This window comes from Mustela erminea, chromosome 14 (genome assembly GCF_009829155.1).
Source record: "Mustela erminea isolate mMusErm1 chromosome 14, mMusErm1.Pri, whole genome shotgun sequence".
NCBI classification, from domain to species: domain Eukaryota; kingdom Metazoa; phylum Chordata; class Mammalia; order Carnivora; family Mustelidae; genus Mustela; species Mustela erminea.
Genome location: NC_045627.1, coordinates 36406588 through 36419115, shown reverse-complemented (window position 1 = coordinate 36419115; position 12528 = coordinate 36406588). Strand labels below are relative to the sequence as shown.

The 12528-nt window shown below is 52.5% G+C and overlaps 1 protein-coding gene across 12 annotated transcripts in view; it reads right to left on the bottom strand.

Annotated features, from left to right (window-relative positions):
* Positions 1-453: 453 nt before the first annotated feature.
* COL13A1 (collagen type XIII alpha 1 chain) overlaps positions 454-12528 on the bottom strand; it is a 141427-nt gene continuing 129352 nt past the window's right edge. For 10 of the 12 annotated variants that reach the window (XM_032312059.1, XM_032312065.1, XM_032312057.1 and 7 more), the window contains 4 exons: positions 12231-12266; positions 6484-6570; positions 2691-2729; positions 454-783 (listed from right to left, as the gene is read on the bottom strand). In XM_032312059.1, the coding sequence (XP_032167950.1) occupies positions 781-783; positions 2691-2729; positions 6484-6570; positions 12231-12266 (165 nt within the window). In that variant the 3' untranslated portion in view covers positions 454-780. Of the gene's footprint in view, positions 784-2690; positions 2730-5438; positions 5517-6483; positions 6571-12230; positions 12267-12528 lie in introns of all 12 variants that reach the window. The other 2 variants (XM_032312055.1, XM_032312062.1) reach the window with 1 other exon arrangement.

Sequence of the window (12528 nt, the reverse complement as noted above, 5' to 3'; positions counted from 1 at the left end):
GCCGTGGCTGTCACTACTCACTGCCGCTCAAAAGGAAGAAAAACAAAATCCCCCCCAATACTGAAAGCCATAACAAATAGCCTTTGGAACCTTGGGGACCCAGGGCCTTGCAGCGGACCTGAACTTGAACTTGAAACACTCAAAGGGCACCCCAAGGAACTCGGGATATGTTACATACAAAGACCTTGCTTAAGCGACCCCTCCTCCCCTCTCACGTTGGACCTCACATTTCTATACGTTATACGTTTCTGAGGACCTCGGGGACTTGCTGCTTTTGCAAGAAAGAATGTATTTAATTTAATGATTGATCGGGATCATAAATTGCCATGTTTCATTTTTTTTTAATGGTGAAAATCCGTAAGAGTTTAAAAAATTCTTAGACACACCTGGTTGGCAAACACCACTGACCTCCACGTCCCTGTGAATTCACACGTAAACTAGCGAGCACCTCGGTGCTGGGTTGGCCCCCTTTGGCACCAGAACACAATAATTTATTAAGCTTCAGGACTTAATAAGTGTGCACAAATATCATGCAAACGTATGCCCATACTCATAAACAAAAAGTGTATTAGAGTCGTAGACTTATACAAAACATCTTGTAAACAAACGGAAGGAGGCTGGCATTTTCTGTACAAAATATGCAGGTTTTTCTTTTTTCTTTTTTTTTTTTAATAATCTGTAAGATGCATCATACTTCTGGCATTTTCAAAAAGTGAAAACTGTATAAAAATAAATATTCTATGTACAAACACACACACAGGCCATCCCAGGTTAGAGGCATCACTGCAAAACAAAAACACACAAAGTAGCGTTAGTGTCGGTGGGTTTGTGGGTGTCTCCTTCCATTGTGGGAAAGTGGTCGCTCTTTGGAGGGCTGGGGTGCCGGGCAGCTCTGGATAAGTTTGCCATGGCCCCCTGGGTGGAAAGCCCTGTTGCTGTCTGCACCCCAAAGGCAGAAAATCACTTTCGTCCTCCTGTCAGCCCCTCTGCGGACACTAGAGGGCACCTGTTCTCCATGTAGCCTGGCGGGGCCCGGCTGCAGCATCTTCCCAGACTGAATTTATGGCGTGAACCAAAAGACAGGAGGCTCTGGGGCTGCTTCCCCAAGACACCGTAGCTCTAGCCCTCCATAGTATAGCTGTTCCTCCCCTGCTGAGCTCAACCACTCCCATCTCCTAACCATCAGCCGCAACCGCGAAGAAGGAAATCTTGCAAACATCCTTCCGCTTGCCTCTTTCCTGCGTCTGTGGAGTTTTAACCAGGACTAGGGGAACACAGCGAGGGGATGAGGGGCAGATTCTCGGGGTGGCCTCTTCCCTGATACCGAGCTCTCCCTCTTTGTGGTCAGGGACGCCTTGGGTGCCTGGGTGTGCAGGGACTCCGCCCTGGGCCTGGGGTCTTGGTGGGTTCACTACTTTTAACTCAGTCCTGTGAACTAATGAGATGCTGGCCATTTAGCACGAGGAGCCCTGTCTGACCCTAAGTGTGCGTCTGCTGTCACTGAGACAGGGCTCAATGAGCTAAGCACAGCTCTTGGATATGCTGGGGTCTCCGGCCCTTTTCTGAGGACAACCCAACACCTGGAGACCAGGGGTGAGGGCCGTGAGACATGTCAGCGGGAGCAAGCTGCGGGGGGGCTGCGGACGGAAGGTGAGCAGCACGGCAGCTGTACCTTTGCCGGACCCGCCAGCAAACTGGATTAGCAAGCCGATGGCCTTTGTCAGGTGGAGGAGCCCCGTGCCCCAGGGGCCCTGACCAAGTGGGGTGATTGAAGGAAAACTCACGGCTGGTAGGAATTCTGGGACCCCGGGAGGGGCTGGGCTGCAGCACTGCTGTGTGCTAGCGTGAGGCTCTGGCCACTTCAGTTCAAGGGGAAGGGCAGAGTGGTGAACCTGCCAGTCTCCATGAGGAAGTAGGGAAGCCACGTGAGTGTATAGTCTAAGTAAAGGGAAGGAGGTCGGTGTTTTCTGTACAAAATACAAAAAGGTTTTCCTTTTTTCCTTTTAAATAATCTATAAGATGCATCATACTTCTGGCATTTTCCCTACATTTTCCTTCCTTCTGGCAGATTTCCTACATCTGGATAAATGTCATCATGTGGCTTGATGGCTTAAATGACCTCGTGTGAACACTGGGAGAACAGCTACTGATAAGTAATTTTAAAAATGTGGCCTTGGGGCGCCTGGGTGGCTCAGTGGGTTAAAGCCTCTGCCTTTGGCTCGGGTCATGATCCCAGGGTCCTGGGATCGAGCCCCGCATCGGGCTTTCTGCTCAGCAGGGAGCCTGCTTCCTCCTCTCCCCTCTCTGCCTCTTGTGATCTCTGTCCGTCAAATAAATAAATAAATAAATCTTAAAAAAAATAATAAAAATGTGGTCTAGCAGTCCTCGGAGGAAAGGTGCTGTGGAAATTAAGCACACAAAGCATAAAGAGGTCAGCCGTGTGGCTACATGGAAATTCCAGACGCTGGGGTCTGCGGACACCTTAAAAAGCCTTTTGAAAAAGTTCTCTAAGTGCATGCAGTGTGTGGGACGCTTCGTGGGCACCCTGCCTTGAGGAGCGTTCCTTTCTCGACCCACGCCATTTGCAGAGAGGCCCTGGATGGAAACCGCACGTGTTTAAACGCCCCTGAGAAGGAGGCCACAAGTATGCCTGTGCCCCCGGGGCACCGCAAACCGCAGGGCAGCCTTACCTTGTTCCAACAGCCCTGGACTGGCAGCCCATCTTCGCCCTGCAGTGAGGAAGGAAGGCAGATGGCTCAGACTCTGAGACAGCCCCCCAAGCAGGCGGGATGGGGGGGACAAGGGCCACACACCCTGCGGCAGCGTATCAGGATACAGCCCACCTCTGGTCTATTTCTCTTCTCTGCCACAGGGCAGAGCCTCAGAAGGGGCTGGGAAGCAAAGGAGGCAAACTTCCCATTGACTAGTGCCCCATGAGTTTTAGTGCATCGCCAAGAGGGGCTGCCCTAGGCTGTGAGGTCAGCCCGAACGTGTTAAGAACAGCCCTAAGCCCCTGGGGTTTCTGCTCTGGCTGGACTGAGTGCTAGGCCCTTTTGGATAAGTTGCTCAGCGCTTGGTGGTCTTCCTCTGTAAAACCTGGTAAGGCATGGCTGTGTGAAATGGCCACTAGGGGGCCCCCAGCTCTCCTACTCTCTTAGTTCCTCTTTTCCTTACCTGTAGAAAGAGGAAGTCTAGGCGGGCCGTGTGATCATCAATAAGGCGGAAGACGGGACACAAAGGGGCAAGCCACCTCACTCACAGGTATTGCCATGTGGCTCTGAGGTGCCTTCAGCGAAGTGACGCTGGCCCCTGGCACGGCCCTAGCCATTGCTGGGAATTTGGGGTGGGGTGGGGGGTTGGAGTGGAGGATGGGAATCACACTGTGTGCTGTTAGTCTTCTTTGCTGGCAGCCCCTATCGGAACACCTGAGTCTTCTTGGGGCCCTGATGTCCCGGGCTCACTGGCACACCCTTTGGGGAGCCCGGAACTTCCGTGAGACAAAGTGGGGAGGCCTGGGCCGAAGTGGGGCAAAGATCTGGTTCTCAGTCTGTGTCTACTAGAATTGCAGCCCAGTTTCTAGAATTCACACTCCAGGGCACAGCAGGGATGGACACAAGGTTTCAGCCGCCAGAGCCAGTGGTCAGTCCAGAGGCAGCTGAAGAGGAGCCCTCTGCACCCCAGACCAATTTCAGCACCATGACAGGTGCCTAAACCGCTCACCTGGCGTTCAGCAGGCAGCTGGCCTGACATGGAGGGCCCAAGAAGTCTACTTATCTTATACTAAACTAGCTCCCCCTGACCCTATGTCCACAAAAACACAGCACGGGAGCAATGGTGAGAAACACGGTTTGCATTAAGGATCAAATAAAGATGACCTTCGTTGTCCCCCAGGATCGTGGAGAGCCTGCAGGGGGAGGTGGTACATTTCGAGGCCTCATGAAGACCTTCTGCCCCTTTCCCCAGCCCGCTACGGTGCATCCTTTCACAAGGACTCTGGAAGGGAGAGGAGCCTCCGCGGGCCACAGCGGCATTCCCATTGGCACATGACGGTGGCAGGGGGTGCGCAGGAGAGCGAGGCGGGAAGTGGGAGCATGGGAGAGAGGAGCCGGTGGCTGGGGCTGCAGCTGGCAGAACTCGAGGTGTCAGACCGTGGGAGGCACGAGGCAGGGGGAGATCTGACTGGGGGTTGATGCAGGTGCTTGGGAGGGACCCGGGAGTCCCATGGTTGCTCGGGTTCATCAGGCAGGGCAGTGGGGATGTGGGGGCAGCGAGCGGGGGTTTCAGCGGCGGGGAAACAGCAAGCAATCTACTCTGCGCTCTTCTTTTGTTGCATATACCGGTCCTAAAAAGTCTCTATCATGGGATGCTGGGGCGGGATGTGGGACCGGAAGTCCTCATCTGACTGTTACTTGTATGAAAAGAGCTCCATGAACTCCAGGCCTCCTGGGGACATTTAGGAGGGCAGGAACCATTTAAGCCCATGGCCTTGCAATGAGGCACCATCGCGTGCTCTCCTTGCAGGGCAGTGAAAGGATGGCAGTGGGGGCGAGAGTGTCCCTGCCCGAAGAGGCCGGGACCCGGGGCAGCGCAACTGCGCGGTGACCACTCCGCTGGGACACTCTTGGAAAGGGTTCCCAAGTGCCTCCCCATGTCCTCTCTTCTGTTCCTCAACGACATTCCCAACCTTTCCATTCTCTTCCACCCTTGCTGGAGGGGAACCATCTAAAGATGGAAGGAGGGGAGTCTAAGGGAGGATCTCTTCGTGTTTTCCAGGGTTTCAGCAAAAGGGATGAGGCCTTTAGCATCTATAATCCTGCTCTTGGACCATTCCCTGGTTCTGGTGGTATCCCTGGGGCAGCGACCCCACGGCCTCCTCTACGCCCGTTCTAGAACCTCTCAGTCTCCCGTGTTTAGGAGCATGCCCCTCGGTCCCCTGCCGCCTCGCGAGATGGAGCAGGAAGGCCTGTGGGACCGGCTCAGCATCTCAGTTTTGCCGGGTGCTCAGCGGGAGCTGTTGCCGAAGCAACTGCAGTGTGTGAAGGAAGAGAAGTCACGGTTGCTAAGAATCCATCCAGAGACGCCACTTCCCTAGCTTTCTTTCTGGGGGCGGGATGGCTAGAAGCAGCTGTGAAAGGGGGATAAGTTGCAGCCAAAGCTGGCTTAGGGGGGTGGGTGGGACGGCTCGCATGAAGGGGAGGGTGCTTTTGAAGCAGCTGCAGGAGGAGGCCAAGAAAACATCTCAGCAAACTTGGGATGCGCAAGGGGCATGTGGGAGCCCCTGAGGACCGGCTGTGGCAGGGTGACCCTCAGGGTCTACAATGAGAAAGGGCTGGTGATGTGGGGAAAAGAGGGGGCACGGCCAGAGAGGCATGCGGGCGAGAACCACACACGTGGGGAAGCCGGAACCGGCCATGCAGGCGGGGAGGGTGACGCCATACCAATGGGCATGGGGCATCCAGTCCGTCCAGCCCTGGTAACCCCGGCTCCCCTTTTTCTCCTTTAAAACCTCGGTGTCCCTGTTCACAAAACCAACCACGATGATTATTTAGGTCAAGGCTGGCCAGCTCCGACTGTGGAGCGGAGAGGCCCAAGTCCCACCCCAGCCAGGATGCAGGACCCCTGAGGCGGCTGCAAGCAGGGGCCCAGTCCCAGCGGACCCCCACTTGCCGGGTTCAGCTGTGGTGGTGCTCTCTCTGGCTCCCGCAAGAGCCGAGCTTTGGCTCGCGTACAGCCAGCCCCCTCTCCGTTTCAAGACTCACTTGGAATGAACACAGATGAACTTCAAATTTAGCGTATCATAATTTTCAGAGCCTTCACGCGGATTTGTGAGGGCACTTGGGAAGCCCAGCTAATGCCACAAATTATTCCTTATAAGCTTGTTTGGGGGCTTCCCGGGCGGCGGGGGGGTCTGTCTACTGATGGCGGTCTGTGGCTTCACAGGTTTAGTTGCATGGCTAGTGGGCACAGGGAGGCTCTATTTTAAAAGGCCCATTTCTGGCCTGGTTCTACCCCATCTGGGGGCCTGGATGGCCCCGGGGAGACACGGATCCCGGTGTCCTGCATCCTGACAGAGGATTCCAACAGCATGGACTGCTGGCCACAGAAGTGGCCATGAAACAAAGAAGGCAAATGTGTAGCTTACAAATGCTACAGTGGGTTCCAGAGCTCTCCTGGAGCAAACAGCCGAGGCCTGCTCCAAATTCCCTGCCTAAGTGGGGGAAAGGTGGGGTTGGGGGGAGTTCTTTCCACACATCGATTGTCCGGCATCTTCAAAGGAAAGGGATTTTGCCAGAATGGCTTGCAGCCGGAGTTTGAGGGCACCAGCACCCGCAGTCAGAATTCCCCCGGCCAAGTGCACGGACAGATGTGGTAACATCAGTGCAGACATCCCCTCCTCATCCTAGCTTATTTGCCTTCTTGGTTTCCGGCTTGCAAACCTCAAGGAAAAACCCAGAACAATGCAAGTGATAAATGAAGACATACCAACGGGCAGGGGGCATCTAATCCAGGCGCTCCTTGGTCTCCCTTATCCCCTTTAGGCCCTCTAGAGCCTTTCTTCCCCCTCTCCCCCTGTAAATAATGGTTTAGTCCGAGAGAAAAAAAATAACATCAAAACTTTAGGATCCTTCATGTGTTAAGGTTAGAAACAGAAAAGGAAAAAAAAATTAAAGAGGGGGAAAATAGCATCACTTAATGAAGATATTCTTTCCAATAGGATTTGAGGTCAGCAGCCACCCCCAACCCTTCTAGAAACTGGGACCGGTGGCTAACACTGGTGGGCAGGGGGCAGGGGAGGAAGTCAAGACCTGGGGGCCGGGAGCAGTAGGGCCCAGAGCTGGAGGTGGAAGGAAAGGCAAGAGGAGGCTACTCAGGGCCAATTTTCTCTTGGAGGGCCCATTTTTTAAAGATTTTGACCTGCCAACTTTGGTCCCTGTTGGTTTTCATCCCTTTGAAATTAGGAAGGTGAGATGATTTTATTTAGAGCCTTGGGGTGTGTGTGTATGCGTGTATGCATGTGTGTGTGTGAATGTCTGCACATATGTGTGTATATATGTGCTTGGGTGTGTGTTTACAGTGTGTGCATGTGCAAAGTGTGTGCTTGTGTGTGAGTGTACAGCACACATGTGTACATATGTGTCCAGGGCTCCTGGGCGGCCCCTGGCTCTCAGCTAGGTCCTCCCACTGTATGTGGGTCTCTGGTCTCTGGTCTGAATCAGAGGCAGCTAGGTTGTATATAGACAGTTTGGTTCAAGGAACTCCTTTGTTTCCGAAAAACTTCAGTAAGCATCATCTTTCTAAATTGAACCCCCTTTTGTATGTGTTAGGGTCACTCCATTTCAAGAAAGGCTATGGGGAATGCTTCCTCATGGACTTGAGTTTGGATTTTCCCATGTTGGGTCTCCTTATAAAGAGGCCAAGTGTGTCCATGGGGAGTCTTCCTGGGGATGGTTCTCCGCTGCTACAGAAGGCTGACTGTCTCATGGTGGGGGCCTTCCACTGTGCTCCTCGAGGTGGACAAGGCCTTGAAGGCAGGCAGCACAGCATCAGAAGAAAGGCTTGGAGCCAGAGCGGGTCCTGCCTGTGACCAGCAGTGTGCCTTTGGGAATCACTCAACCTCTCCGACCCTCATTTTTCTTCACTTGCACCATGTGGATCGTAACACCTGCCTCAGAACTTTGTAGTGATGTCTTTGTGCACATTTAATGGTGCCATTTAATAGTGGCCTAGAGTCCGTGCTCAGCAATGATAGCTGCTTCACAACGGTTACAGTGGCGACGGTGGTGAGTTCTTCCGAGCCCGTCCTGGAGCCGAGCCTGCTGCCAGCTACCACATCCCAGTAGCGGAAGGCGGCCGGTTCCTGGGGGGCGGGGCAAGGACAAGAACGTTTCTTACGTATAGGAGTCCTTGGAAACGCCTCAGATTTCATGATTCCAGAGGTTCCCTGTAATTGCCAGTGGATTGTTCCGAGTGAGTTTTCTAAAGTGCAGATGCTTCCTTGGAAACGGATGTGATCGGGAGGACACGTGTGTAAGCCTGCTACCTGCTGTAGTTTTGGCTCTGAACCACGCCCACCAGGGAGAACATGACAGACAGCGTGAACGATCCTTGCGCAGGGGGCCAGTAAATCTGTTAACTCTTCGGAAGGGAAGCCCCAGTGTAAGCTTTCTCACCAAAGGGGTCCCTCTTTCTCCTTGGGTCAGGCCCGTGTCAAAGTGAATGCAGTTGCCTATGTCTGGAGGGTGGGCAAAGCTCCCTAGGAGCTGCTGGGAGTGGGGTTCCAGGTCCCTGAGGATTTGCCCGCAGGCAACACGGGGTCAGCAGTGGTGATCCTAACTTTCAGGCTGTGTAGCTTGCACTACAGGGAGCCAGGTCCTAAGGGCCCAGGAAATGGCTTTCCTGGGCATCCTTCGAAGGTGCTAGAGTACTAGCCTTAAGTACATCCCACCCCAGAGAGTGAGGCAGAAGAGGCCCAGGCAAAGAGGGGATTCTAGGAGGGGAAAGGGCAAATAAAAGTAAGCAGCGGAGGTTTCTTCATAAATACACATACATAACTTGATTTCAGAGGAACTGAGTGGAGGCTGGGAGAATGGCAGGGAAAGACGAGGGGGTGGGGTCTGGTGATGGGGCGAGTGCGTCTGCGCAGAGAAGTGTTGAAGGAGAGAAGGAAGGAAGAGTCCGGCCTAGGCCAAAAGAGATAAGGGAGGACGGAGAGGTAAGGAGGCAAGGGGGACCAGGCAGCGCAGGCCGTTCACACTCACATGCGCGCACACACCCCCCTGGGTGGGGCGTCAGGCAGAGCCACCGCCCCCTCCCTGCCAGCACGCACGCACGCAGACCTTCCAGTTGGCCGGCTTGCAGGAACACTACCGCTGCTCCACCCAATTTTCCTGATGCCAATGCCAAATCCATGCCACCCTTTATCTTTTTTTCTCCCCCTTCCCCTTTTGATTAAGTGGGTTCCACGTCAGACTTGAACTCACCACCCAGACACAAGAGACCCGAGTGGAGATCAAGAGTCAACGCCTAACCGACTGAGCCACCCAGGTGCCCCTGGGGCACCCTTTATCTTGGGATGAACTCTTTCATCCTAAATGTGGCTCCTGGGCCAAATTCCTGGGGCTGTTAGAGGCCGGGAATGGCGTCCCTTGTGACAAGACCAGGACAGTCTTTCCATGGTCATGTGTGTTCCCTTAGAAAATGGCCTATTCTGGGCTCTGGGACTTGTGTGCTACTACAAGGACCAGGAACTTCTTCCTCTCAGGAATGGGGAAGAGGCTCCAAGACCGTTGCATGGTGGGTCACAGAGAAGCATTGTTTTAAGACCATGTCCCCTTTCACTGGAAGATGGAGCAACGGGCTTATGGTGCACCCACCTGGGCCTCTCCAACAGGCCCTGGCGGCACGTGGAGTGGAGTTTGAGAGGGGCCTTAGGCAGCCTCCTTCTCACACCCTGTGGGGCCTGGGGCTTGGAACACCTGCAGCTTGGCCTTCACGAGCAGGCTTCTACCTAGAATGTCATCATAGCCCCTCTGGCCTTTTCCCTTGACCAAAGTGTCACTATTCTGATCTCCCAGTCCTCAGGAAAAAGACCTGTCTGTGGCAAGCAATGATTCTGCTTAGGACTTCCTTCATTTTGAAAGCTTTATTACGAAACCCTCACATCTCCCCTCAAGAGGTCTGCAAGGGACAGTGGCATAAAGAGGTCTGTTCGAGGAGCTGAGACACAGGGGGCACTCTTCTAGGACATTCTGGTGTCCTGAGAGTCAGATCTCTCAAATGGAGGACACAAGCTGTTCCCTGATTCTCAAACCTGCTCTTTGGAATAAGTCAGTTATCCTTACAGTTTACCGGAGAGCAGGTTCCACAAGTTGAGTGTTTTCTGGACTTGACTTTTACTAAGTGACATATTTCTAATTGACAGGTGGGGCAGGGGAAGATTCGTAAAGCCTTAGGAAGAAGTCGAGAAGAAATATTCTCCCGCTGATTCCTACGGCCTCACTGGCTCATTCAACAACCCCAGAGCCTGGCATCAGCATCTCCTACTGTCAGCTACCCCTCCACCTGTGACAAGGGCACCTGCCTGCCCCACGTTCAGGGGCACCGTGGTCATTGCCAGTTTTGAGGCCTTCAAATGTCTCACTGCCACAAGCCAACTGAGAAAGTCTTAAGAAATAGTTTAAAAGTATTAACTAAATAGGATAAAGAGAACCAGAACACTTTAGAAATAAGTTAGAAAGGGGATTAGTATGTCAGCTAAGAGGTGGAATGATCAATTTTTTTTTCTCCTAAATTCTTTGATGGCACAGGAAGGAAGGTGGGCTTCCCAACCTGCCTTCCCAGCCAGCACATTTCTGGAAGTAGGTCTGATAATTCCAGTGGTTTCTAGACTTGGTCTTCCATGGACAGTTTGACAGGTGTCACTCTGCTTGCTTTTATAGAATATATGGAAAAAATCGAGTTACTTTTGACCAGCTCCCAGGAAGAAGAATTTCAATTCTTCTTGAGAGGAACTGAACTCTAGAGAATGTAAGGGCCTACTTAGCCAGAGTGATTTCATCTCGGTTAAACAGTGATTTTGTTGTTTATGCAATAAAACTTAAACTGACCCTGCCCCTCCCCCCAAGAAACTTACTTAGAAGCAAGTCTGGGAAACCAGTAAAATGTGGTCAGCCAGTCCCTGATGACAGAGCCCAAATACAAGGGTGGGTCAGGTCAGGTGGAGATAACAGAGCTGGAATGCAGGGATGAGTCAGGCCAGGTGGAGACATCCAAATCAGTGGAGCGTGCATACTGTCTCCCTAGCTACCAAGGAGTGTGGGCCCCGTCTTTTGTGTGCCAATTCTGACCAAGGTTATAGGCTAGTTCAAATAGCTACTACTATGGGGTGGATTGTAATTCAATTGGCCACCTGTGTGTGACCTAGCATGACTGTGCAGCTTTCTCTGTGTGTTGCAATCTCATTGGCCACCTGTGTGTGGCCAGGCTCAACCACATGGCCTTTTGCTCTATAAAAGTTAGTCTGTGAGGCTGGGAGTCGTCGCCCTCTCTGTAAGAGGCGGCCCTGCCCAGTCAGTCTGATTCTCGATGCTTGGCGCGAAATAAAGCTTTGCTTGGCCTTCACTTTGTATCAGTCTTGCTCTTTTGATCACGGAGAAGACAGTTCAATAAATAACAGAGAAGGGTTCAATAAATACCTTAAATGGAGAAGACTGGATCTGGTGCAAGATATAAGCATACAGATTCTGGCAATTCCTATCCATGAACATAGTTATCAGTGTGCAAATATCAGCTGGAGGACCTGGGATCTAGGGGCCATCTGCTCTGTCCCTACTGCTCTGTGTGAGCTCGGTGTACTTTGTCGTGGTTCTTACCTGTCTCTCCCTCTATTCATCTGCTCATCCTCTCCCCCCTCAGAGACCCTTGGAAAACATGACCCACTGAAAGATGCATTGGGTCCTCTAGGCGCTGTGGGTCACACTCTGGGGAGTGCTGTGATGAAGCAGTGAATAAGAAATTCTGTGAATGGACCCACAGCTCATCTCTGGGTCAGAGGCAGTTAAATGGTCCTTGCTGGGCCCATATGTAGCCTGTGTCTGATATGTGGCATGTGTCTCATCTTACCACATGGCTGTGGGTGCTGTGGACATTCAACAGCTCTGTGCTGGGGACAATGGCAGAAACCAAAGGGACAGCAAAGGACCTTGGGAGGCAGAATTCATTTCATGGTCCCGTGGACTCTTTCCAAGATAAATAATGGCTGTGATCCTTTTTTAAGGGTTGGCTGCTTACAACAGCTGTGTGCTTTTGCTTGGAACCGAAATGTATTTGTCTCTCACCAGTGGCCTGGGATGCCTGGCAAAATGAAGTCTCAGAGGGCTACGACTAGGCAATGATGGGTCTAAAAATACCATTGAGGGGTCCATTAGCAGGGTGCTGTAGAGAGTAGGCACACGGCTCCTGTTGCTGGAGAGCAATGCTAATCTGATGGCCACCATGGGATTCGGTCTCCCCTTGCCACGTGGAAAAGAAACAGGCTTCCATTCACGATGAGGCCTCAGGCTGCCCCTGCACTACAGAGTAAGCCACTCACTACAGAGCCTTTTAATCTAGGATCATTTACCATGAAGAACCATATTTGCCAATGTTGGGTCAGGAATCCCCAATTGATCATTCCACCACATCATGAAGACATTAGTAACCAGAGCCGAAGTGCAAGGGCTCAGACTCACCCGGTTTCCTTTGTCCCCGGGTGGTCCATGTAAACCCTGCAATAAATCACAGAAATGAAGACACGTTCATGAGAAAAGACAGGATGGCCATCCTGGCCTTCCTTCCAGGCTCAGAAAGGTCTGATACCTAATTCATCAGAGACAGGCTTAATTATCCCCATTTTACAAAAGGGGGACAAAGGGACTGGACCTCGAGACATATATTGAGTTCTGGGTGAAGCCAAGAATGCAGTTCCACGTTTTTTGCTCTGCAGTGGAGGCCCTGGCTGGTGACCCTTCTCTTTTAGCCCGCTCCTTC